General features: G+C 48.0%; 1 protein-coding gene across 1 annotated transcript in view; it reads left to right on the top strand.

The window, feature by feature from the left end:
* The window catches only part of SNX30 (sorting nexin family member 30), a 112,820-nt gene extending 85,265 nt beyond the window's left edge, over positions 1–27,555 (top strand). The window contains exons 7-9 of the mRNA XM_066256491.1: positions 9,417–9,503; positions 19,350–19,502; positions 21,468–27,555. Coding sequence (XP_066112588.1) covers positions 9,417–9,503; positions 19,350–19,502; positions 21,468–21,527 — 300 coding nt within the window. The 3' untranslated portion in view covers positions 21,528–27,555. The remainder of the gene's footprint in view (positions 1–9,416; positions 9,504–19,349; positions 19,503–21,467) is intronic.
* The last annotated feature ends 274 nt before the right edge of the window (positions 27,556–27,829 follow it).

The raw sequence follows: 27,829 nt of genomic DNA, 5'->3' as shown, positions 1-27,829 counted from the left end.
CAGATGGCAGAGGCCAACGTGTTGGGGCTTGGACTAAATGGTGATGGAAGAGTGGGAGGATCGGGGGTGTGTTTTGGATGAGGGGCCACACTGCTGTGTTAATGTGAAGTAAGGAAGGCAGGGTTGAGAACGACTCCTGGGTTAGGCTTCAGCAGCTGGGTGGTCTGTGCTGCTGTTTCAGGGGATGGCGAAGGCTGGGAGAAATAGATCGGGCAGTTGGGAATTGAGTTGTTTTGACCATGTTGAGTTAAAAAACACCTAATAGCCATTAAAGTAACGATGCCGTGACAGCTGCGCATGAGTTTAGGTCCGAGTGGGAATAGACATTTGGGAGTCCTTTGTGTATAGGTGGTATTTCAATCTGTGAGATTGGGGAGAAGTCTTGTGATGAGATTGACAGTCTAGGCCTGCACCCTGCCCTGACACATGACAATATTTAGTGGTCTTAACACCTAATAGGAGGGGGAACAAATAGAAGAGGAGGCTGGGAAGGAATGGTCAGTGTAGTAGGAGAGGATTACCTCAGTGAAGCCAAGAGAAGTGTTTTTAGGAGAAGGAACATGAAAAATAGCGACCATTGGATTTAATATGAAATTTATTGGTGTTTGTGATTAGAGGTCTCATATGTCAATGCATGAATTTGTCTTTGCATTAGAGATACTCAAATGCCAGAATACAATGTGAGATGGTTTCTTCAGCCTGTCCACCATTCCTCTAAAGGGCCACACGGTGGAGCTAGTGAGTCAAGTAACTAGTTTATGTTTTAGGTCAGATATTTTCAACTGGTGTGCCCCAAGAAAATTTAAAACATGTGGTGCAGTGGATAAAGCGTCGACCTGTAATATTTAGGTTACCTGTTCGAAACCCTGGGCTTGCCTGGTCATGGCACATACAGGAAGCAGCTGCTATGAGTTGATGCTTCCTGCTTCTCTTCTGTGTCTGTTTCTCTCTCTCTCTCTTACTCTAAAAATCAATAAATAAAATCTAAACAAACAAACAAACATAAAAACATGCAATACTTGAGTATTTAGTCAGGGGCACTGATCTCTTTTCCATTGATTGTCAAATAAAAAAATGACAACAGCTAACACAGTAATAGCCATCCAGGGTGAATGAATCAAAATTATACCTAATTACTTTTTGTCAGGCAAGAAATACTCTTTTGGTGTGCTGTAGAATTTTAGTGATTTATGTGTGCCATGAAATGAAAAAGGTTAAAATTGTTGCATTAGGTTTGCCAGTTGTGGTGCCTTTCAGAAACTAAAAAGGAGATTTCCTACAATTAAGTCAGGGAAGAAGAATCCTCCTTCCTAAAGCGATGACAGGTTGAAGCCCTAATTTCTTGAAAATATGAAGTGGGATGCAGGAGTGTACATGACCTCAGAATGTTTTTCAAATTTAGAAAATGTGAAAATTAAAACTCTGAAATTCCCAGTGATGGCAGACTGAACACATTTTTATACTTCCTTTTCTTCATGAAATTGAACCCGAAAGACACCGGAATGATTTTTTAAAAGACATAAACCTGCAAGGACAGAGTGATAGAAGGGGAAGCAATCGCACTGCAGTTGGGAACCAGAAAGCAGATGTAAAGGTGATAAAGGACTGAGGTGACCCACAAAAAGCCGTCTTAGGAGCTCCCTCCGGGTAAAAGCCACCTGGTTTCACTGTGCAACTTTTCATGAAGGTCAAGGCTGGGGAGCACCAAGGGCCTCTGGGATGAAGAGAGGGGCGGGGCTGGAGAGAAGAATTACCGTATTTCCCCATGTATAAGACACGTTCTTTTCCGAAAAATTTGGGGTCTATAAACTGGATGTGTCTTTTACAGTGGTTGTAGATTTTTTACTTGCTTTTTCATGCTTGTTGAAGACAGTGATTTGTCATCAGATACAGATGAGGACAAGCTAATGGATGGGAGTTTTGACAGTGACGAGGAGTTGTATGAATTTTATGATGAATAAAACTTGAGTCAAATAACTTTATGTAATACTTTTTTTTTTTTTCTTCAAATTTCAGGCCTCAAAATTAAGGTGCGTCTCATACATGGGGAAATACGATAAAGGAGCAGTAAGAGCTTCTGATTTTTTCTCGCTTCTCACACAGAAGCTGCAGTCCCTTCTCTGCACTGTCAGAACTAAGGTGTACTCTTGGCACCAGGCACAGTTGAGGGTGGAGGCAAAAATCCTAAAATTGGGACGTGAAGTGAAAGGTGACTAAATGTTGAGACTCAGTCATCTTCCTCTCTTTGGCTCTTGGCCTTATATCTTCCCTACAAGAGTTAGAAGAGCCTTTTTTGGAAACTGAATAGACCAGGAGGACAGACTAGGAGACACTGACACTGGAGGGGAGGGGGACCCTCAACAACATGACTCAACAGAGGCCCTGGGAGCATTGTCAGCAAGCCCTCGGTGTGCAGAGTTTCATTCGGTTTCTCAGTGTTTCCCTCTGATTAGTGGACAGACAAGAGCCACCAGTTATTTAAGAGAAGATTCTAATATGCATATCAAATAAAAACAAGGATGAAAAGGCAAGCCCTGGCCTGGTAGGGTAGCTCAATTGGTTAGAGGAGCATCATCCCAATGTGCCAAAGCTAGAGGTTCAGTCCGTGGTCAGGGCACGTACAAGAATGAATGCATAAATAAATAGAACAACAAATCTATGTTTCTCTTTCCGTCTTTCTCTCTAAATCAATTAATAGAATTTTAAAAAAAAGAAGAAGGGAAATATGTCAAGTGAAACATCATTGACAAAGAAGAAAATTTCCAGGAACAAAATAATATCTTCAAAAAGGGAAGCTATAACATAGCCATAAAACAAGATTTTTTTTTTTAAAGCCAGAGAACAAAGAGTTCATGGAAATGAAGACCATGATAGAAATGAAAAAAAGAAATCGATAGAAGAGTTAGAAGAAAATTTTAAGGAAACCACATATAAAGGGAAATGAAAAGACAGATGGAGGATTGGAGAGAAAAAATATGAAAATGAAAGGACTAGACCATAATATTCAGCATCTGAATGACAAGCGCCAGGAAGAGAAAACACAATTGGGGCACATCAAAGAAGTCATTCAAAAGAGGAGCCTGAAGTGAAGACTGATGTGGTGGTCCCTGCGAGATGAGATGTCAGATGCCTTTTCCCCTATTTTGCATTTTTCTTTATTTTCTAAATTTTTTATAACAAATATCTTTTAAAATTAGGGGGAAATGTGTGGTTTCAGTATTACCAGCACTTCCCTAGAACCTTTAACTCACAGGAGATCCTCTTTTCAATAGAATGAAAGTATAAAAGGAGTGTGTTCAAAGGTGCAACCTGAATGTAACCACTTAATGAGAAATTATGTCACCAAGACTAAGCCAGACTCGTTTTCCTGCCTGTGGGAAAATGCTCTCCTAGTGGGCTGCCCAAGCACAGGCTGCGGGTCTCTGTGTGTTTGGTATTTGGTTTCTATTTGCATTTGAGCCGCTTTTTCTTTATTACTACACACTAATTCTGCACAAGCACCTCTTGGGTCTTTTCAGCTGTCAGCCCCTGAACCATTCTGTTCTCAGTTCTCTATGTATGGCCAAGTTGTTCCTGCTGCTCTCATAAAACTTTCTCAACCCTGCATCCGAATGTCCCTCTTATAAAAAGATTTGAAACTTGAAAACCTTCTGGACCTGAGCAGGCTTTTTGGTAGCCGCTGACCTTTTGCATTGGGGCTGCTTTTGGACAGCATTTTTCCTCCCCCTCCAAGTTTGTGAGCCCCCAGCTTCACCAGAGGAAGACGTGAGCATGAGCTCTGCGGGTGGAGAGGGAAACTCTGGGCTTTCTTGTTGATACTAACCACTGTGGCACTTTCCTGGGAAGAGTCCAGCGCAGATGTTGAAAGCCAGACTACAGCAGGTGTCTGTGATCCAGCTCCTAGACACTCTGTCATTGTAGTTTTTCTGTCTGTTTGTTTTTTTACATGGACAGAGAGTCAGAGAGAGGGGATAGACAGGGACAGACAGGGATAGATAGGTACAGACAGACAGAAACGGAGAGAGATGAGAAGCATCAATTATCAGTTTTTTGTTGCGACACCTTAGTTGTTCATTGATTGCTTTCTCACATGTGCCTTGACCGTGGGCCTTCAGCAGACCGAGCAACCTTGCTCAAGCCAGTGACCTTTTGTCCAAGCTGGTGAGCTTTTTGCTCAAGCCAGATAAGCGCATGCTCAAGCTGGTGACCTCGGGGTCTCGAACCTGGGTCCTCCTCATCCCAGTCCAACTCTCTATCCACTGCGCCACTGCCTGGTCAGGCCCTGTCATTGTAGTGTAATGGCTGTTATTAGTTTGTGATATAGACATTTTCGATAACAGGTATTATATTTCTATTGTTTAACTTTTATTATAGAAAAATTCAAACATGTTCAGAAGTCGGGTGTAGGTGTGACTGGCGCTCTCCTGTGTGCTGTCAGCTAGCTCCACCAGCTGTCCCTCGTGGCCCGTCTTGTTCCAGCTCTGTCCCCACCCACCCCCAAGCCCCACCCCATGGGTTGTTTTAAAGCAAACCCCAGATATCATGTTGTTTCATACAAACACATTTAGTAAATATCTCTAAAATACAAGCATTCTTCTAATAAAGAGAACCGTATTATCATCACATCTAAAGAACTACTTTTTCTTATCCTCGAATATCTAGCTAGTGTTCGATTTCCTCAACTATCTCAGATGCTGTTTTTAATACATTTTTCAAAATTAGAATAAAAATAAAATTAATATGTTGGTTGATATGCTTCTTAAAAATATTTTAAAAATCCCTCCCTATTTATTTTTTCTTGCTATTTACTTGTTAAAGAAACTGAGTCATTTCCCTGTATATATTTGAAAAGAAGGCAGTGAAGTTTTGTAATTACTAGGAGGACCACTTTGAAATCATGACAAAATGCTCCACGTTAAACAGATACAGGATTCAAGAGAGATTTATTCTATGTCCCAAATTAAAAGTCACCTTGTCACTGAACCCCCCCCCCCGTCCACCCTATGAACAGTTCTGCCGTCTTGCACACCCTCGGCACTATCTGTCCCCCTTTCCTGTTTTGCTCCCCACCCCACACCTGGCACTTCCTCACGTTCTCCGTATTAACATATATGGCTTGCGTATTGTCTGCCCTCCACTAGAATGTCAGTCCTGTGAAGGCAAGGGTTTTGTTCTCTGCTGCATCCCAGCACCTGGGCAGGTGAATGAGGAGACATTGGGGTGAGAGAGAAACGGACACCCGAGTATAACAGGAAAGTCCCTCCACGCACTCCACCTTTCTGATTTCTGGTATTCACTGGGATCGGAGATCCCTGTGACGTTCCCGAGAAGCTCAGGTGCTGCATACCTTTTGCTGTCACTCAGTGATGGGGTCCTCTCTGTCGTGTCGATGCCAATCTGGTCTGTTGGTCCTTTCACCACATTGTAGGTTGAGGTCCCATCAGCCACAGGCTGGCTGACCAACTTTATCAATAGAGCCTGTGTTATTTGGGGCGGGGGGCAGGCCTGTCCTTTCAGGCTCTCACTGACAATGTGCAGAGGTACTCTAGCAAGGATGGTAGTCTCAAACATATCTTCTTAAATGAGAGAAGGGGAGATAGACTCCCGCATGTGCTCCGACCAGGATCTGCCTGGCAACCCCATCTAAGACTGATGCTAGGACCAACTAAGCTATCCTCAGCACCCAGGGCCGATGCTTGAACCAGTCAAGCCACTGGCTGCGGGAGGAGAAGAGAGAAGGGGAAGCGGAAGGGGGGAGAGTAGCAGACAGTTGCTTCTCGTGTGTACCCTGACTGGGGATTGAACCAGGGACATCTGCACACTGGGCTGACACTCGATCCACTGAGCCAAATAGCCAGGGCCTCAAACAGATATCTTGATTCAAAGCTTGTTTCTCAGCCTTTGTTGTGGTTGGATTGCAGTCAGACTGGGAAACCACACGCCGCGCTGGGAAAGCTGGATGAGTCACCACTGGTATTAGCCAGCGGCGTGGCCTCATCCAGGTCTTTCCCCTGGACAATAATACCCTTTCACTTCCATGGGGTTGTTGTGAGTTTCTCCTGCTGTCCAGGGATGCGGGGATGTTAGCAGGACTCCTCCTCCAGGCTGCCAGTGTGAGATGGCAGAATTGTCCCTGCAGGAGGGGTGAACGTAAGAGTGGTGAGGAGACGGGGCAGGAGGGGTGAACGTAAGAGTGGTGAGGAGACGGGGCAGGAGGGGTGAACGTAAGAGTGGTGAGGAGACGGGGTAGGAGAGGCCCACACTAATTGGGGGACGGAGTATGGCTGGATCTTGGGCCCCTCGCCTGCTGTGGGGGTGAGAGAGGAGATGCACCCGGACCTTGGGAGCCTCAGTGGTTCTTGCCACACTGAGAGACAACTCATCCCTGTTCCTGCCCTTGTGTGGGTACGTGCGCTTTCCCATAAGGCGTGAAGCGCGCTCCGAAGGCAGCGCATGGCATTGAGAAGCGTCCCAGTGGCCCCGACCTGCTGTCTCGTTGCCCCTTGGGGCGCCACAGGGCGTCTGCAAGGATGGCATTGTGTGTTTATTTCTCTGCACTACAATTATGCATTTATATTACTGCTGGTACCAGGCTAGTAGGTTTAGAATATTTTCTGGGCTCCACGAAGTCCAGAAAGGACCCCTGATTTTTTTCTGTGTTCATTTGTTTTGCTCTAGATTTGTGCTGTCCAGTACAGCAGCTACTAGCTGTAGGTGACTATTTAAGTTTAAATTTAAATTCGATAAAATTAAGTAAAAGTTTATATCCAGTTTCTCAAGCCCCCAAGCCGTATTTTAAGAGCTCAGTCAGCATGTGGGGCTGCTCATAATAGATTGTAGCGTGCTTGCATCACTGCAGAAAGTCCCACTAACCAGCCCGGGAGGCCAGCCTACTCCACAGTTGATGATTGGGGAGGGAACTTCCCAGCACGAAGGAGATGGATGAGTGAAAAACAAGGAAAAATAAGCTATTGCCGGTTTTACCTCATGCTCTTCTCATGGTAATTTACCTCAGGGGAAGACTTCCGGTCCCAAGTGTTGACACATTCCATTAGAAGGTTGTCCCCAGAGTGCTCTCAGCTATTCAGTCACTTATTTATCACCTTTCAGCACGTTGTCAGGGACACAAGATGCCCACTGGTCAGCCAGGAAAAAGCTCCTTCCTACCTGACTTCACGCTCTGCCAGAAGGTCCCTGTGGGGAAAGTGCAGGATTAGTCACTGCTATAGCAATGTGTGACTTCTGACTTAGGGGGAAATTTTTTTTTTTTTTTTTTTTTTTTTTTTTAACAGAGACAGAGAGTCAGAGAGACAGGAACAGAGAGAGATGAGAAGCATCAATCATTAGTTTTTTGTTGCGACACCTGTTCATTGATTGCTTTCTCATATGTGCCTTGTCCGCGGGCCTTCAGCAGACCGAGTAACCCCTTGTTCGAGCCAGTGACCTTGGGACCAAGCTGGTGAGCTTTGCTCAAACCAGATGATCCTGTGCTCAAGCTGGAGACCTCGGGGTCTCGAACCTGGGTCCTCTGCATCCCAGTTCGACGCTCTATTCACTGCACCACCGCCTGGTCAGGCGGGAAAGAAAATTCTTACCACTGTTGGTTTGCCATATGTAATTGCACACAAAGAAGAAAAAAGAAAGCCTTGGATGAAACAGATGCTTTTCTAGAATGCCAACCACATGCTTTTCCATTCTACATGGTGGCGTCTTAGCAGCAGAGCCAGGACTGGGTGACTTAGGGAGACACACATGCTCAGGTGCCTCTCTTGTACTTGCCCGAGCCCAGGGATGAGTGTCTCCCTACGTTTTGCATCCTGGACGCCTGGTTGGTCACAGTACCCGTTCGAGCTGGCTGTCTAGGGCCCGTGTACTGCTTGCTCAGGCAGGCTCGCTGCCTGGTGGCAGGGAGTCCGGACTTGCTCACAGCTCAGGGCCTGCAGCCTCTGTTCCAGCTGGCTATCTAGGGCCCGTGTACTGCTTGCTCAGGCAGGCTCGCTGCCTGGTGGCAGGGAGTCCGGACTTGCTCACAGCTCAGCGCCTGCAGCCTCTGTTCGAGCTGGCTGTCTAGGGCCTGTGTACTGCTCGCTCAGGCAGGCTCGCTGCCTGGTGGCAGGGAGTCCGGACTTGCACACAGCTCAGCGCCTGCAGCCTCTGTTCCAGCTGGCTGTCTAGGGCCCGTGTACTGCTCGCACAGGCAGGCTCGCTGCCTGGTTGCAGAGAGTCCGGACTTGCACACGGCACAGCGCCTGCAGCCTCATGCTGTGTCTGTGCCTCTCCCCTGGCCAAACCCCCCAGGTAGGGACTATGTCTCTTTGCTTTTTGTATACCTGACCTAGAGTGGAGAACAGATAAGTGGCTAATGGATTAATGAGCAGATCAGTCCATCAGAGATCAGCTCACTTGACTTGGACTTTTCCCTTAACAGTTCAGAGAACGCCCTTCATTGTTACCTGCCAAGTCCCACATTTCCGCACAACGATGTTCTCTCTGCTAGGGGAAAGCCGAGAGTCCTCTCATCACCATGGCAACAGATGGGCGCTGCTCACCCCACTTTGCCCTTCCCTGGAATTGTCATTCTCAGAGTTGAGCTAGATTACCACACTAGAAAGATGTTTCTGAGAGTGGTTCTCCTTCTCTTCAAGTGGAAAATCAGTTTGAAAATTACAGATAAAACTATATTTTGTTCAAATGTGATAGAAATGTTTCCATAAATTGTTATTATTTCCTCCTAGAATTGGTTTGTGGGGTAAGTCTTAAATACCGTTTTCACCCGAGCTCATGTCTTAGAACAGGGGTAGTCAACCTTTTTATCCCTACCACCCACTTTTGTATCTCTGTTAGTAGTAAAGTTTTCTAACCTCCCACTGGTTCCACAGTAATGGTGATTTATAAAGTAGGGAAGTAACTTTACTTTATAAAATTTATAAAGCAGAGTTACAGCAAGTTAAAGCATATAATAATAATTACTCACCAAGTACTTTATGTCGGATTTTCGCTAAGTTTGCCAGAATAAATCTTTATAAAACAACTTACTATAGTTAAATCTTTTTATTTATACTTTGGTTGCTCCCCTACTGCCCACCATGAAAGCTGGAACGCCCCCTAGTGGGCAGTAGGAACCAGGTTGACTACCACTGCCTTAGAAGGCCTTTTGTACCAGCTTTGCCTTCTCTTCTCGAGTTGGAAAATGTTTGTATGAATTAATAAACAAGTGTGTTCTTTCCCACAACAACAACAAAAAGGTGCCTCCTCCAGAGCCCACCACATGTCACACCAAGCCAGACCACCCTAGGAGCACATGGCTGGGCGTGGGTGCCATGATTTGGGGAGGAACAGGGCAGAGGAACAAGTGCCTGGGGCTCGGAGGCCCCTTGTGAACTCGGTGTCCTGTGCCCCTTCTCTGCCCCCCACAGAGCGTCCTGAAGAAGCGGGACCAGGTGCAGGCCGAGTACGAAGCCAAACTGGAAGCTGTGGCTCTGAGAAAGGAAGACCGCCCCAAGGTCAGGCAAGCCCCTGGGGCGGGCGGGCTGCTCGGATGCACGCTGTTACCTGTCAGCACCCTGCGGAGCCCCGGGCACCTCGTCCCTGGACACAGAGGACAAAGGTGGTCCGTGCTGGCTGGGCTGCATCGATGCTGTTCCCTCCTCTTGCTCCCTTTACATCTTATTTCTGGGAGTTTCTGACATGCACTGGGGGTTGAGTTTCCTGGGATTGCTTTTTTCTTTTTCTCTTCTCTTTTTTCCTCCTTCCTTCCCTTTTTTCAAGACTTCCAGCTCTGCTTCCAGCTCTCACAGGCAGTTCCTCTCTGTGAAATGGGATTGAGAAGAAAGGGGAAGAACAGTCTAGATCGGGGGTCTCAAGTGTGGTTTGTGGACTGGTCCACACTGTTACGATCCATGACAGGAAAAGCCGAGAAGCTGGGAGGAGGACGAGTGTGTCACCTGCGTGGAGAGGAGCGCGTGGAGAAAGCTGCGTGCCAGCTGTGCCCAGTAGTTCCGGCAGCTTGGTCGGGTTGGGGGGAAAGAAAGCCAACATAACATGGTCCTTTCCCACACAGCTTGAGAAGCCCTGGTCCAGCTTATGATGCCTCCCAGCCCCAGAGCTCTGGGTCTCGCGAGAGAATCACAACTGTAAAAATGCGTCTGTGTATCAGTCACTCGTGTTTGTTGCCTCTCTCTTCCTCCAGCCAGCCAGGATTAAAAACAAGAGTAATAACAGCCAAGATGCAGGTGCTCACAGTGAGCTTAGTGCTTTATATTCGGGTTATCGCATTTATTCCACACAGCGATCATGCCCGCCAGGTACCATCTTTATTCCCCCTGGGAGGTGAGCAAACCGAGGCCCAGGGTCGCTCAGGTAGCAGATGCCAGAGCCCAGATTACAGTCTGCAGTCTGGCTTTAGAACCATGCCAGCTACCGTGATGTTACTGTGCTCCGTTTTGTGTGTAATTGGAAGGTGTATTTGTTTTCAAAAAGGGGTGGGGTGGGAATGTTATTAGGAAGGTTAATATAATATAATAGCAGGGGCCCAAATCCCAGGGAGATAGTTAGACACCAGAACTGTGTGTTTGGGTCCCCTCCTCTGCCTGTGTTCTCATCACTGCTGCCGTGTTGAAATATACCTAGAGGGAACTGGCCAAACCTCAGCAAGGGCACACCTTACCTCTGTATAGTGCTGTTCTGTGTTCATTGCTCCACCGGCCTCCGAGCGGCTGTCTGAGGCCCAGAGGGAAAGCACCATTCTTTCCCCACTTTGTGGGTGAGAAAACAAGGCACCAAGCAGCCCCGTGAGCAGCCTGGTTTTGTTGATGCTGAAGGTCTGTCTCCAGTGTGCTCACCACAGCAGCGTACAATACACTTGTCGCATTGTGTCATGTGCCACTCAGTGTCCACACAAGACAGTGAAGGCGCGTACGTTTTTCAGAGTCAGATGATAAAGGTTGGGACCCTCGTCACTGGCCCAGTGTGTGCAGCTGGAACTTGGCCAGAGGACTAGGCGCCCCTCTTTTTGTCCATAGGCTGTCATACCGTGTCTCAAGGGAGGGGATGATAGCCACCCCGCTTTGTGCATGGCTGCCTTCTGTCTCAGCTGCCTGTCCCATGGACTGGCTGGTTGTCCCTGGGATATTCTGGAGCGTGGTGCTGTCTCAGACTCTTTTCAAGGGATGACATAGAATACTGTGTTTATATATTTTTAAATTTTCATTCTCACATATAGCTTTCAAATATCAATACGGAAAAAAGTGTTTCCTGGCTAGGGAGGGAATGAGAGATGGCGAGTTCTGCCACCGACCTTGTTCGGGAGCTGAGGACCCTGCATTTAAAAGATGTCACTTAAATAGTTCGGTCAGTATTGGTACATGCTCAGCCCTGAATACAAGTTTTCTCAGAGGCTGATTTTGTCTTTAATATATGTTCAGCCCTACATGGGACAGTTTTTTTCTAAAGACAGGATCTGAAGGGTATGAATAATAGGACAGATTAATTGTGACTGTGCCCTGCCTTGCTGGCTGCCTGAGGTTCATAGCCGCCGTGGGGGCAGACGGAACAGAGGGAACAGCTGTTTCTGGCTACCGAGTTCCAGCTAACCGAGCTTGGGGCTCTGGCCTCGTGCTCTCCCCTTCTTGCTGGCCTGGGGGCTCTGGCCTCGTGCTCTCCCCTTCTTGCTGGCCTGGGGGCTCTGGCCTCTTGCTCTCCCCTTCTTGCTGGCCTGGGGGCTCTGGCCTCGTGCTCTCCCCTTTTTGCTGGCCTGGGGGCTCTGGCCTCTGCTCTCCCCTTCTTGCTGGCCTGGGGGCTCTGGCCTTGTGCTCTCCCCTTCTTGCTGGCCTGGGTGACTTCTCCTCCCTGTGGGTGTTGAAATCTCCCTGCTGCTGCTGTCCTCCCTTCCCTGGAACATCACTGACCCATATGACTTATTCTCTTGGCCATGAAAGCTCTTATAAGAGGAAAAGAAGGTTTCTGTCTAGTAGGTTCCAAACACAGCTACATTCTGTTAGCACACCGTGGACGGGCAGTCTTTATCTTCCTTCTTTCTGGTGACCCTGAGCCTTGCCAGAGTTACTTTTGCTACCTGTTTAGCAATCATGATATTTAACAATAGAGCAGGGGCTGGCACGATGGAGGCTGGAACCATGGGAGCAGCAGAAATTGAACCACCAGTTTGGGATCTGGGGTAGCAGCTCCTTGGGTGAGCAGAGCAGGGCTCTGTTGACAGCCTGTCCAAGTCGACTGTGGTTTGGTAGAAAGAGCACAGGATTTAGAATCAGAGGGTCCTGGCTTCAAATCCCAGCCCTGCCCCCCAGCTCGGACCGGTTTGCTCATTATTCTTTGTGGGCTTCAGGCACATGATTGTCATGAGGATGTAAAGATTAGCAGTGTTGGACGCAGTCAGCATGCTCCATGGGTGGAGCCTCTGCTTCCCATTCTAGTTCCGGTTGTCACCAGTATGAATGCTAAATGTGTTTTCTGAGTTTGAGTGAGTTGCCAGTTATGATTTAAAAAAATTTTTTTTGTCCGTTTTAGACAGAGTTGTTGAGATAAAGCCAAGGAACCGGTGGGTCAGGGCTGGTTTAACCCAAGGGCTCAGTGAGTTCTCCTGCTAGTAGCTTGTAGCGGGAGCAAGGTTGTCTCCAGGTCCATCATGAGGCCGAGGGAAGGAGGGGAGGCCAGGGCGTTTCCACAGGGAGGGCCTGGGTCTGGGCACGTCAACAGGAGACCTGAGGGGGGATGGGGGCTTACCTCATTTTGAGGTGAAATCTTGAAAAGTTGCTCTGAAGAATGAAAGTTGATTTTTGTGAAGCCACATAGTAATAGCAAAATCTGATCACTTCTCCATAACCCAGAAGGAAGGAAATGGCCTTGTGGGTGTCCATGACCTTCTCTGCACATGTCACACTGGGGTGGATGTCCTAGGCGAAGGCGTGAGCCTGTGGCTCCAGAGCTGGGGGAGGACGTTCTCACAGAACGTAAAGGTCGCTTTGTTTTCAGGTCGCGGAAACTGGCAGGCTCTGAGGCGGGTTATTCTCAGGCACATGGAGCCTGGGCCTTGGGTTGCGTCCTCAGCTTTCTCAGGTTAATTCTGTCGTTCGGATATCCGTTGTTTCCAGGCACTTCTGCCTAGTGAGGGGAGAATGCCTGAGGTCCCCCAGCTCTCTGCACAGCAGCCCTGACCTCAGCCTGGGTTCGAAAGCCAGGCTAATGAGGCAGAGATCACAGCAGCCGAAGAAGGCAGGACTCTCACTGCCCTTATCTTATTCCGTTCCTACATCAGCCCTTCTCAGGGTGGTGGTTCTCTTCTCACAGGTGAAGAGCCAGGACTCAGGGGACCAGATATATGCCTTATGTGCCACAGCTAACACATGGTGGGGCTGGGATTGGCCCCCCAGCTGTGTCCTTTTTCAGAATTAGAGCCCTTTATTCCTGCTCCTTGGACTCCCAGCAGCCTTTGCTCCCTGAGGAGGAGCTCTCGGGCTGGTGGACGCAGGTGCAGGTGACCGCAGGGGAGACTGGGGGCAGTCCGGGCCTCTCACAAGCCTTCAGCCTCTGCTAGCGCCTTCCAGCCATCACACAGGTGAGCTCCTGGCTCCCCTGTCCTCGGTGGATCTACGTTTGTCTCACCTGTGCCCCCTCCTCTCTCTCCTCACCCACCATTCTCTGCAGTTTGTCTCTTTTCCTATCTTTTAAAAAAGAAAAGCATTTTTTACAGGGCACCAATGACTTCTTCTTTGCCAAATTTTATAGCGTTTTCTCGGTACCCTATCTCAGCATTTTCTCAACTTTTGGGCGTCTCACAGCTACACAGAAAATGACAATGTCTGTAGGACACACTGGGGTAAACCAGACCAGGGGGCCCGAGGCCGAGGGTGAGCCACCTGGGTCTCTGGCTTCCCGGAGGGCCAGGGCACGGCCCCGCTGTCACTCACACAGCCCCCGTGAGGAAGCTCTGCGCCAGGTCTCTGGCTTCCCAGAGGGCCAGGGCACGGCCCTGCTGTCACTCACACAGCCCCCGTGAGGAAGCTCTGCGCCAGGTCTCTGGCTTCCCAGAGGGCCAGGGCACGGCCCCGCTGTCACTCACACAGCCCCCGTGAGGAAGCTCTGCGCCACTTCCCACCCAGCTGCACGTGGCCGAGAAGACGAGGGCCCGGAATTGCTTCCGTCACTGGCCTTGGCACTTGGCCCACAGCTGCCGTGAACCCCCTCTGCCCATGTTTGGGGTCATGTCTGCCTTGTATAATCTTTGGGGACTTTTTTAACCTACTGTCATCATGGGAGCAGATATTACATCTCCCCCCTAGCTCCAAGGAGAAGACTTGGTTAGCAATTTATATTAGGGCCTAGAAACGTCTGGTACGTGGAAAGAGCTCAATAATACATTTTTAAATGAATGTTGAGTGAATTTACATTACCACCCTGCTTCCCAACACACACAACAAGGCTTAGTTTAATCTCATATGACCCTCCTCCCATCTCTTCAACAACCCGTATCCTGTAGCAGATGTTCTCATGAGAGAGAGAGGAACTGATGGGAAAAATGCAGTCTTGTTCTCTATTTAGGAGTTTTTTTTTGTCTCTTGAGGTCTAATCTGGGGATTTTTTTTTTCTTGGTGGCTGTGTTGAGCAACTCCCAACCTTGAGCATTGGATGTTGCCATCTGAACATCCTGTAGACACAAGATGGCATGACTCGAACAATGCCTCATTCAAAACATTGAAACGTTGCTATAAAGAGGAATGCTGGATGTTTCTAGTCAGTGAACTGATTATCACAAAGATGTCCTCCAAAAAGAAACAAGAGCGAGCCCAGCCTGTATGGTGCAGTGGATAGAGTGTTGAGGTCACCACTTCGAAGCTCCAGGCTTACCCAGTCAAGGCACATATGACAAGCAATCACTGAGCAACTAAAGTGAAGCAACTATGAGTTGAAACTTCTCGTTCCCTCCCCTCTGTAAAATCAATAACTAAAATCTTTAAAAAGAAAAGGAGAGGGGGAAGAAAAATAAAGAGAGCAAGAACAACATGATCTAGGGCATCTGATACACCAGCCCTGCTCTTCACAAGTCGGGCAGCTTTAGCAGCTGGTCATTGCAGACAGCTCACCCGATTCCTCTTACGCTCTTCTTTTTACACCTCCCCCTCTTCCCTCTTCCAGCCCCATCCTCCCTGTTTCTATGACTCCGCCCCCCGACGCTCTTCCTCCTTCTGTGCCCATCTTTCTCAGTGGCCCTGGCTGCTTCCTTTATTAAACCCATAAATATAGGCCTCTCCATGGGTTTTACCCATTGACCCTCCCTTCCTCAGCCTCCGCTTTTAGTCCCTCATATAGTATAAAACTTAATCGTGGCAAAATACACATAAGTCGTATTGTCTTAGCCATGTTTCAGTGTCCAGTCATGTTCACACTGTCGTATGTTCACATTGTCATGCAGGAGGACCTCTAGAACTCTCTGTCTGGCAGAACTGAAGCTCTTAACCCAGTAACAACAACTCTGCTTTTCCTCCTCCTCCGCCCCTGGCAGCCACCATTCTACTTTGTGTCTCGATGAGTTTGATGGCTCTAGGTACTTCATATAAGTAGGATCTTACCATAGTTCTCTCTCTGTGACTGGCTTACTTCACTTAATATAATGTCCTTAAGGTTCATCCATGTGTGGCATGTGTCAAATGTCCATCCTTCCAGAGGCTGAATAATATTCCATTGTGTGTATTACCACTTTTTGCTTATCCATTCATCTGTGGAAGGACACTTGAGTTGCTTCCACCTTTTGGCTACTGTGAAGAGTGCTGCTATGAGCATGGGTGTACCCATATATCTTTAAGACCTTGTTTTCAGTTCTTTTGGGTATATTCCCACAAGTGAAACTGTTGGATCATACTGTAATTACATTTTTATTTTTTGAGGAACATTATACTTTTATCCACAATGATTGGATCATTTTACATTCCCAATAACAGTGCACAAGGGTCCCAATAGCTCTACATCCTTGCTAATACTTCTTATTTTCTGTTTGTTTGTTTTTTTCCAAAAAATAATGCCCATCCTAATGGGTGTGAGGTGGTATCTCATGGTGGTTTTGGTTTGCATGTTCATGATGATTAGTGATGTGGAGCATTTTTTCATGTGCTTATTAGCCATTTGTATATTTTTTGGAGAAATGTCTATTCAAGTCCTCTTCTCATTTTAAAAGTGTGTTGTTTTATTGTTGTTGAGTTGTTGTAGCCCTTCTTGTGGAGGGAAGATCTTACCCTTCTCATGGCTGCAGCTACCTCCTTTGTCTTTATCGGGTCTGTAGACCTGTCCTGTGTCCTGAGCCCTGCAGTGGACTATTGCTACCCTAGTCACCTAGACTAGGCACTTCTGGCTCTTCTCGGACTTTCTATAGCTTACAGCTCACGTGTGATTGGTTGCCAAATCTGTCAGTTCTGTGTCCACCAGGTTGGTTTCATCTGTCCCCTCCCTCCTGGTGTTGCAGCCACTGCCCTGTTTCCAGGGTGCCGTGGGCAGTCTCGAGACGGTGTAGTTTGATGTTGACTCATCTTTAATCTCTGGTGAAACCTTGGGTGGGGCAGCAAGGGTGAAGAGTGGCATAAGGTTGGAAAGAATATATTTGCTTCTATTATAATAGTTTATATTTGGAAAGCAAAACGTAACCTCTTTTTAGAAGATGTGGAATAAAGCTCAATAAAATATTCTGACCTGAGGAACTACGCAAATGACACGTTCTTTTATGAACCTCGATTTATAATATTGCTACTGACCGAGACTAGCAAATGTTTGTTGAGTGTTTAATGCATGCCAGGCATCAAGTAAGTGTTTTCTGCACACTATCTCATTTAACCTCACAACAGCCTGGCGAGGTGGCCGAGGCATAGAGGCCCGAAGTCAGGTCTAGTAAGTGGTAGGTGTGTTTCCAGACTCTGGAAATCTGCCTCCGTAAGTGTCTCTATCGTCAGAGGAAGCACGAGGCTTTTCCCTTTTCCTAAGAGGGGCACATGGTGAATGGGTCTCGGAACAACTGGCCTTCCGGAAGAGCCCTGGCTTCTCATCTTCTAGCCCCCCTCCCCCAGTCTTGCCAGCTGGAGTTCTCTTTCTCTATGCCTTCGCAGGCACTGTGGCCTGTGAGCTCTTCCTGAGGTGGATCAGGTGCTTCTCACCTCTGTCACTGTAGAGTGCCCCTCCCCCAGCATCGCACGTGCCCTGTCATCTTTGCAGAGTTGCCCAGTGGTCTTTCTTCAAGGACATGTCTACGGCCATACCACCCTGAACGCGCCCGATCTCGTCTTTCTTCAGGGACCCCTGATGCCGCATCCCGGTTGGACTCGCTCTCCATTCCGCCGTGGAGGGTGCTCACCGCAGGGCTCAGAGGGAGGCGACAGCTCTCACCTCTCTGTCCAGGCACATCCTTTCCTTCCCAAGGAGACTGGAGGCGACTGAGACCAGTCTGCGCCTAGAGCCCTAAGCTCTTCCATGTTTCCCAGAGCCTAGTGTGGAGTGTTGTGAAAACGATGAGCTTAGAAGCACTTCCCAACGCCAGGCTCAGGCGGTAGTAACGTCTGAGCTGCAGTTGGGATTCTTTATTTTCGCGGGTCAGCCAGAGCTCCTGTCCCGTGACAAGCTCCCCTTCCTCCCTAAGAACACCTTAGTCCCAGAGCCTCGCCTCCCCTGCTCCCTGTGCCCCAGGTGCTTTTCAGAGCCTCGCTCTTCCTCTTTGCCCAAGCAGCTTTGTTAATTAAGCACACGGAGAGCTGCTCCCAGGCATTCAGTCACCAGATGCTCCTGAAATGGCAGTGCCCAGGAGAGCAGTGGGGGCTGGCCTGTGCCTGCAGGGAGGCGAGGCCTGCCAGAGGCCCTGGCTCCAGGGTGCCGCGGAGGCCCGGCCACCAACGTCTATGGGGGAACGGCTTGGAGCAGCAAAGCCGGGCACTCTTGTTTTATTCCGGTTCCCCCGAGGTGGCCAGCAGTGATGGGTCACTCAGTAGGGAAAGGCAGGAGTGACTGCCCTCACGGCGTCAGAAGGAAAAGTCAGGTGGTGGTGTTTTTTATTCCAGAAGCATAAGTGCTTTGAAGAAGGGTCTTTTTCCTCCTTTGAAAAGGAAAGTTCTTTCCTTCCAGGTTGCCTGGGGTGCCTCACCACCCCTTTCTCTCCAGTCCGTCATGTGAGCCCCTCACCCCGCTGCTTCCCTCTCCTGCTTCTGGGTCTGCAGCCGGCTCCAGACGGTCTGGGTGGCAGGTGGCCAGTGCCTGCGGCACCTGGAGAAGCCCTGAAAGTGTCCAGCTCCCTCAGGCTTGTCCTCACCATGACTGGTGTTTCTGGGGTGGCTCCTTGCTCAGAAGTTCTGGATGTTAAACTTCCCTGGTTGATAGAGATTGACCCTGAAGGTGACCCACAGCTTGGAGACACTGGGGTTCACAGGACCCAGCACACAAAATGCACAACACCCCATTTATTGTTGGGAAGCATTTGGTAGGTGGGCGTTGATCCGGCTTTGGGCATGTTGACCCCCTGGTCACCCATCCGGGCCCAGCGGAGGTCTTGAATTAGGGGAGGAAGCCAGCCTTGTGCTTGGGCAGCGAGGGTCACACTTTCCTCTCACCTTCTCACGGTATTGGATGCTCTCTCTAGAGGTGTGGGATGGGCGAGACTCACCAAAGCAAAATGAAAGTTGTGAAATTCAGGGGACATAGTTCCATTCTGAGAAAATCTTTAAGAAAAACTTGAAATAGCCTGCTCTGTTTTTCTTCTTTGCATTTCAGGTTCTTCTGAGACGCATAAAGAATTTCTCTCTTATTTTCCCAGGAATAACTAACTAACTTTTCATTTTTGACAATCTGCTGTCTCGGGGAGCGTGGACAAGTGGATTGTCTGTAGTGTGGGGTTCAGAGGAGGGAGCTGGCCAGTAGTCTTATTATTGCAATTCTCTGATTGATGAGGACAGATATTATCAAACATCAGAAGTAATGGAATAGTTCATGTGATATGGAAAAACCTTTTCTAGCTTAATTATTGGACCCAGGAGACTAGCAGGGCAATACCACATACTGCTGAATATTTGCAAAATCTGCACACAGTTTTACATTTAAAAAGGAACCAAGGATACGACTGTGGATGCAATGTTTTTTCTTCCTGTTTGTAAGTGGGGGTGGGAGGGGGGTTTCTCCTACAAGTTTCTGTTGTGTTTGGATGGGTTTGAAAATTCGGGTCAGGATGGTTCCTTTTTGAATTCCTTAGGCCCGTTTCTGGCGTTGTAATGTAGTGACTTGGCCCCTCACAGAACGTGCGAGCGGAGCAGTCTGTGACATGAGAAACCAGTTACACATGCAGAGCACCCACTCCTGCCTCCCCCTGCCAGGTGCCGGCGGACGTTGAGAAGTGTCAGGACCGCATGGAGTGTTTCAATGCCGACCTGAAGGCCGACATGGAGAGGTGGCAGAACGACAAGAGGCAAGACTTCCGGCAGCTGCTTGTGGGAATGGCCGACAAGAACATCCAGTATTACGAGAAGGTGAGGCGCACACTGGCAGGACCACAGCCCTTTCCTTGAAAAAGCATGTCCAAGAGCCAGAGCCTCGCAGGAGAGCCTGTCAGAAGTCCAGGGCAAGGACCCTGCCAGTTCCAGCTCCTCCCCTATCTTATGTTTGTTCTTAGAAACCCCTGCCTGTCTTTGCCCTGCTGTGCTAGATGCGATGCTGTTTTTGGGAGCAGGACCCTCACTCCCCACCCCCATGGTGCCCACAGGTTTCAGTTGCAGTCACTGCTGATAGAAGCAGAAGTCTTATCCCCCGTGCCCTTTGCTCCTGGTGGCTGGCTGCTTCCCAGAATCAATCAGGCCTTCAGCGTAGGGATGCCTCAGTGAATGGAGGTTTGGGGGCTCCGTTCTTATGGTTTTGGGGTTACAGCTTAAAGTAACCACCTGTTGTAGTTCTTTCTGTAGGGGTTCTTCATTTTCATGGTGCCACAGACCCCTTGGGTCATCTGGTGAAGCCTGTAGAGACCTCTTATCAAAATACTGTTGTTTTTTAAATAGACTTTCTAATACTGGCAAAGAACAGGAAACTGGGGGAAAGGACTGGGGGCATATTGCAAATTAGGGCTGGGAGGGCACGTGAAGCAGGCAGGAAAGGCCAGACTGAGGAAATGCCGTGTGATCTGATTGTCAGAGACAAAGACTTGGGGAATAAGTATTCTAGGCCAAGGGAGTGACACACACAGGGGTCCTGATATAGGAAAAAACTTGAGCGTTTGAGGGTCAGAAGGAAAGCTGGTGTGGTCTTGGTTGCCCATTACTGAGGTAGAAGGACCCTTCCAGGTCCAAGGCGGTGGCCTAGAGAGGGCAGGACCCAGGGTGCCTTGGACCCTGCCCTGGGTCTCTGGCTGAAAGCAAGCTCCTTGATTCTCCCCAGGCTTCCTTATGTAGGGCAGGGCCTGAGTCTAGCTTCTTCCCCAACCTCAGAGACACCAAGACAGAGACGCAGGGAGCAATTTCTCAACTCCTGTTCCGGCTAGACCTGAGGATGCCTCTCCCCTCCCACCTCCTCAGAACATCCTCAAATGACACGGCGCAAAGCCCTGCTGCCTCCCCCCCTCCTCCCTGGCTGCTTCTAAGAAAGGCCTGTGTAATTCCCCCGCCCTTCCCTCTTCTCAAAGGGAGAGTCGTTTCTACTAAGCAGTGCACTCTTACAGGAGCGGGTCAGAGTGGTCCAGGCCCTCAGCCCTTCCCGAGGACCTGGGGTGCAAGGGCGTGGCAGCGTGAAGAGAACATTGGTTTTGGAATCATGAGCTCTGCCACTTACTAGCTGTGTGTCTTGGGCAAGTTTACTTAACCTCTCTGGGTCTCATTTTCCCCACCTATAAAATGTGCACATGTGTGTGTTTGTAATAAATAACTACTTCACAGAGTTGTGATGTGAGGACTACTGAGAGTGAGTGTAAAGTACATAACAGGGATCTAAATATAGAGATCCCTCCTGCCATTTTCCCGTTTGGGGGACCCAGGAGTAGCCTATACAGCAAAGGTGAGGTTGGTGAGGAAGAGCGGGTTCCCGCCACTCGGAGTCAGGTGGCTGCCTCATTCCGATGGGACGTACAGCTTTGTGCCAGCACCGTCCATACCTGGGGCGCTGCCCTATCACGGCTGGGAACCGGGGGCCTCATCCTGGGTTTGCAGCCTGGTCTCTTGTCTGCTTTTGGAAAGGAGAGAATTTCTTTAGTGAATCCATTTTTGCTTCAGATGTGAGCATTTAGTATCGATAGTGCATTTTGACCTTGTACAGACACCGTGGTCTTTTGTAGAAATGGGGGTGACTGTATTCAACACAAACACCTGTTCCTCCCCTGTTTCTTGTCATGGATAGTGCATATGGGGCATCATTAGACAAAGGTGACCCAGCAGGATGGACAGGAATAGAGCAGAATTAAGAAGCTGACGTGAAATCTGAAACTTGATGCTGATACTGTGTGTTGTTTTCAGTGCCTCATGGCGTGGGAGTCAATTATTCCACTACTTCAGGAGAAACAAGAGGCCAAGTAAGTTCCTTCTGGGAACAGAGACTCTTCTACCTACACAGGGCTTGGGAGCCCACATGGAATGTCCCTGCTGTGCCAGAGGGGCGGCCCTGGGAAAACCACAGAAACATCTCTCCTTGTGTATTTCCCTCCCTCCCCACCTTCCTTTGTCTGACAGTTGTTTTCAATTAGTATTTATTCCCTGTTGGAGTCCGCAAGGTTATAATCATCTCTCAGCAAAAGAAGCATACCTCCATGCCGCGAAGGAACCTATGAAAAGGAACACTACAAAGATTTGAAAGCGAGGGACAAGACATCCTCAGCTGACGTGCTGACATCTCATGGCAGTCCCCATTTTGGGACTGCGGAGTTGCCTGTTGTGGAAGAGAACCCAGGTCCTGCTTTTCAAGGACACGAGGAAGGCACGAATAGAAGGCCACTCTTGCTTTCCATGGCTATGTGGCAGCCCTGGAACCCATCCCTGTGGGCACTGACATTCTCAGCCTAAGAGGAGGTGTTGGCACCTCTGTGGGAGGTCCTTAATGGACAGTGGCCTGTAGCCGTGAGTGTGGCCTGCTGCCTGCTTGTGATGAGTGATCGCTGTCTTACGGTTTCTGGTCCATATAGGACCATTTAAATCAGTCTAAATGCATCCGTGCTAGAATGGTCAGGCCAGTGTCCTTGTCCTTATGCGATGCCTCGGGAAGCTGAGGGAACAGTGTTCTCTGAACTTGTTTCTGACACTAGAATGCAGTAGATTGGAAACTGTTTTTGTATAGAATGAAAAAAAGGTGCATTTTTTTTGTGACGTTCTTCCATGTTTTTCTTTAGCTTGTTAAATGTCATCAGAGTAGAAATTAGGCCTGTTTGGGAGTATCTATTGTCTTGAAGTAAGAGGAGCACCCCGTGTTGAGATCATTGGGCAGATACCAAGCCCCGCCTCCCACATCTGCTTTGCGCAATTACCTTTACCTCACCGAAAAGTCCTAGTTTCATGTTTCCCATTATGTCTGCTGGATGAATGTTTGGGCAGCGTTTTGGTGAGAGGTTGGTATGTTGTTGTGACACAATCGAGATTTCATAAACTCAGTGTGACATGAAGTGCTTTAACCCTTAATATTTCCTGATCAGGCAGGAAAATCAGTCTCTGGATGGGTAATTTATAGCCAACTTCCTGGGGACTGCTGGCTGCATCTAAAGTCTTTATTTCAAACTATTACCAGGTTTACTTTTCAAATCAATGTAAACTAAGCAGACCAAAAAAAAAAAAAAAAAAAGAAAAGAAAAGATCTATTTTCCAATACATTGTTTTCTTCTCCTGAAGTGAGGCTACAGTTGTCCCGTTTGTGTTCTTTCGTCTGTGGCTCACCCCTGGAAAATTAGAAATCTGAGCCTTAAATAAGCAGCAGTATTTTTTTTTTTTTTAATGAAACCGCTGTGCTGAGACAGTGCTGCAGGTGGAAGTTCACCTGCACATGCTGGCCAGTGTGCAGCGTGCTGACATCACTTCATTCCACCCCCAGTGGCCATTGACCTCGCGTCAGCCACAGCAGCGATGCCCTTGGGGCAGCAGCTGGACGACACAGAACACTTTGGTTCTCTTTCATCATGTTTGAAAAGGTTGCAGTTTAAATTATGGTTTTTACATCAATAAGTACTTGACTGCACTGCTAGACCCCACTTGTGCTATTCTAAAATCCTTTGATGTGAATTTTCAGTTTGGTACGATTAGAAGTGAGTTATTGAAGTAGATGAATACAAATAGTCCATCTATCCCGAGGGGTGACCCAGTGTTTCATTCTACCTCTAAACCACCACATTGGGTGGTGATGGGTGCCCGAGTTCTCCCTGACCACCTGCCGGTAGAGTCAGGGTGGGTTCATGGCCCTCTGTTGGTATTTGGTAGGAGACACTAGACTGACCCAGCAGCAAACCTTCATGTTTGGCAACGTGTGGAACCTTGCCTGTGGAATGTGTGCTTTAAAAATGTCGCCCAGGGTAAAGAATACTTGGAAAGAACTATGGCAGGAGTTACAAGAAGACTGGACTCCAGTCTGCTGCTGGTTGCCGAAGCCCAGGACACTCCCATGTAAAGGGTTAGATAAGAAAGGAGGCAGCCCTCCCTTAGGAAAGTCACTAGGTTCATCGCTGGGACATTTGGAGGAGTGGGGGCCGTAGTCATCATCCCTGTATATTACTGCAGGTGGAATACTAACTTTGAAAGGATTTGGGCATTTTGGGATTATTGTGCCCTTCCTTGTTTGGGCCCCATGTGGTGTTCCGGCGCTCTGAGACACCAGAGAGGGCTGGAACAGGGCAGATGGCCCTCCGGCTCACCATTGATAGCAGAGCTGGGCAACCAGTGTTTGTTACAGATGTCCTTGGAGAAATGGTCTAAGCTGGCATCTGTGAAGGTAAGGAGGCTGGGCCGGAAGGAGAGGCACAACAGGCAGTGAAGGAGGTTCTCCAGGCCTTCCCACAGCTCCCCCAGCCCCGGAGAGGCAGCAGCCCCAAGCATTAGCCTCTTCGTCTCCATCAGCACAAAGGCGATTGATTCCCCAGGAGACGCATAACCCGGAGATTTCTGTGCCAAAGACTGCCTCACAGAGGCTTCGTCACCCCATCTTTCCTGGTCCCACAAAGTCATGGTGCTGAGGTCACCGACTCCTGTCTTGTGTTTATTTTCTGGGAGACTTTGGCTTGGAGACGCGCCTTCCCTGGGCAGGCAGACGCGGACAGGTTTGGAGGCTTGAGCGCGTGGCAGTGGAATGGAAAGTCATCCCTGTCAACTGTCCCTGGGCCTGGGAAGTGAAAGGGCTCATTCACCCAAGTTAAAAATCCAGGCTAAATCCAAAGAGAGATTTCCTAGGAACCGAGCAGATTTTAAGAGAGCAAGTGATGTCGAAGGGAGCAGTTGTGACTGGTGGCCGATGTGGACAGCTGCTGTTACCATGTGGTGGGTCTACGAGAAGACTCCAGGCTACTCTGCAAGGACCCACTGCTCCCAGCGGGGAAGGGACAGCCCAGCAGCCCGGTGTAGGGTCGGGATTTCTCCTCTGATAAGACTTACTAATGATTCCTGGTGAGCTCAGATATATGCTCAGGTTATGGAGGTTATTGGCTCATATTTCACTGTGCTGCTCCTTGACCTCATCAGACACCTTTCTTAGCTGAAATAACACAGCCCAGTACCACGCTGGCGATCATGAGCAGTGTAACACGTTTGCTTTCCTGCCAAATGTCCACCACACCTGAGTGTATTGTGCATGTTGTCAAATGGAATGTTTTCTCAGTCGCTGTCCCGTGAGGAAACCAAGTGCACACTGCTACTCATGTCCTGTGAGGCTGCCCTCTGTGATGGACACAGAGGAGGGCACAATGGCGCAGTGGCAGTCCGCAAGTAGAGTTTCTCTCCGGATGGTGTCCGTCCCCAAAACACCCAGTGTGTGCAACTCGGCCCCACCAGGGACAGCATTGAAATCACGGGCACCTGGCTCTGTTCTGACACCGTTCACGGGACTTCAGCATAGTCATTCTCCATACTCCATCCTGACTGGGGAGAGGGAGGGACAGCGAGGCCCGTGTTGACCTCATCTGTTTGGGTCTTGGGATGTCAGAGCTGGGCTCCACTCTGACTGCCTGAAAGGGTGCTTCCATTCAGAAAATGAGGCTGCTTGTGGTCAGGGCAGGGCACACAGCCCCGGACCCCGCCCACCTTAAAGGCTTATGGAAACTGGGTAATCTAATTATAATGTCGGGATAACACTGCTTAGGTCATCCCCATTTACAAAATTATGTGGGAATGCGGGTTTGCCTCTTACTTTCAAGAGTCCTCAGGATGGCAGCAGATTGGACATGCCCTGTCCCTGCTTATGTACTCTGTTCAGATGGCCGATGGAAGTTATCAGTAAATTTGAGGACAATGTCATTCCCTGGGCCAGACAAATTGAGCTGGGTGTGTTGGAGTTGTCCTCATCCTTGTGTGTTGTTTTTTTTAATTCTGTGAATAAACCGGGAACCCAGACTTTTATCAACCCTCCCAGTAGGTGGTTAGTGCTTTGTCTGAAGGCTGCCTGGGCTTCCGATGGGTGCACGGGGCAGAGTATGCGCAGGGCTGCCTGTGGTAGAACGTGTGGGAGGGACTTGGTTACAGGGGATTTAACTGTTCTTTCTTAAGCATATGTGTTTGAAATGCTTTCTGGGTATGGCTGTTTATCCCCATCTGTGTGGCAGAAACATATGTCATCCAGGTGGGTTTTACTGCAGTAGATAGCCTGTAAATAAGTGCGTTGAGAAAATAACTTTTAACAAGCCAGTAAGCTGTTTGTCTCATCCATAAACATTCTGTGTACTTGGCACTTAAAAATCAACAAATCCAGACTTTTAAAAATGCCACAGACTATTAAAAGCCTAACTCTACTTTTTGAGAATTTGTCAACACCTATTAAAATGCCTTATTCTGCAACTAGTGTTTTTTAGACTCTGGGTAAAAACAGTTTTCTAGAAATGTAATCAGCTTAAATACTAGAGGTCTAACGTAGCCAGTCCTCAGCTCTCTTAAAGAAATAGGCAAGAATGTGAGGTTCATAATTCGGGCTGCCTTTTAGGAGGAAAAAGCAAAATGGCTATTGCCAAATGATATTTTTGATAATGTAAGGTAACACAGGACCACAAAACCCTTTTTTGTTTTAAAGTGTGAAAGATTATAATTTTGTGCTTTTTGGTACACTTGTGATTGTAGAGGATATATGGTCTCAGCATCGTCACATCACATAGATACAAAGAACTCTATAGATTAGGACAATAGTTAAAGGGTTACCCTGATTCTGCACAACAGCTTATTACGAGATACTGTGGGGGGCCTCAGAGCAGCATGTTGCAGAAAGAAATTCTCCACAGGTTGGAATGCCAAAAACATAAAACGTATTGTGTTGACTCACATAATTAAGTCCATTTTTAACAGAGCCTTTTCTGTTAAGACCAGTGCTTGCGTATTGCACATGCTACCCTCTCACCACGTGGTCCTGGCTCCCTGGCGGCCAGGTGAGAGCAGGCAACACCTGTCAGCGCCCCCGTTGGAGAGGCTGGTTCACAGTCTCAGACCAGCCCTCCGGTCACTTGCTGGGAAGAAGAAAGGGGGCTTGCTTTTTCCTCGGCGTGGAAATGGAGGGGTAAAAGTAGATGCAAACCAAAATGTGACCCAGTGCATTAAAATGATGCCTGTGTCAGATGGGCCTTCCTCAAACAACAAACCAGCAGCTCTGAGCAGTCAGCACCATTCTCCTGGACACCTCTGAGGCCCGGGTCCTGGCCACCGGATGCCCTGTCCTCTGTCCTCTGTGTGCCTGCTCCCTAATGTCTGTGAGCTGGGGGCGCCATTGAGAAATGATGTGCATCTGATGATAGTCCCATGAAATTAACTGCCAGCAGACTTTCTAACTTGTATTTTAACTGTTAAAAAAAGATTTAAAAAAACAAAAACAAAAAAAACCTTCTGTGTAGGTCATGTCCAAATTATGGACTGTATTTCTTATCTTTAGGAACTATTCTTTACATTGAAAATTTTTAAAGAATAAAGAAAACACCTTCCTGAGGTGTTGGTAACATTCTTCGTGTAAATGTGTCCTCTCCTCGCCATGCTGCCGTTAAGCCAAATCAGAAGCTGTGAAAAAAAATGTGTTCAAGAATGTGTGTAGATGAGAAAGTGCTTTATCTACAGATCAAGGTCTTTGTTTCATGAAGCTACCAAATTTAAAAAAGAATGTCACCGTGTTTTCCTTGTTATGGAACCCAGAGATTGTAAAAAGAAAAGAAAAAAAATAGAGCATTTGTTGCATTTTTTATGCTGGCACGAGGTTTTTGTCCACTTTCTTTTCATTTATCTGTGTATAAGAAGTTCTGTCCATTGTTTACTATGAGATTAGGATTACATTTTGAGGTAAATAAAAATTTGTATTGCTCAATAAACTGTTAGCTTGTAAATTTTCAAGGTTTCTTTACCTCAGTTAACTTAAAGTAATGGACCAATAAACTTATAAAAGATGCTTTCTTTACCTTAAGTCGTGTTCTCATTTGTACCTCTCTTTAAGAGCAAAAACATGCATGCCTCTTTCTTTTTATTCTTCTCTGAAGTTTGCCTGCAAGAATTCGGACATACAGCCTGACAGAAAGAAAGCATCACTCAACAGTTTTGATTCTTTTTTGCTTCTTTATAGACTGACCTTCAATTTACCGTCTCCTACACCTGCATGTTGATGCCAGTTTTGGGAGATGAAGAAACTACTAGAGTCGGTAGTTAACCATATACACAACCATGATGGGGGTACA

This window comes from Saccopteryx bilineata, chromosome 2 (assembly GCF_036850765.1).
Source record: "Saccopteryx bilineata isolate mSacBil1 chromosome 2, mSacBil1_pri_phased_curated, whole genome shotgun sequence".
Taxonomy (NCBI): Eukaryota; Metazoa; Chordata; class Mammalia; order Chiroptera; family Emballonuridae; genus Saccopteryx; species Saccopteryx bilineata.
Note: the sequence above shows the minus strand (reverse complement) of the source record. Positions and strands in the feature narration are given on the sequence as shown.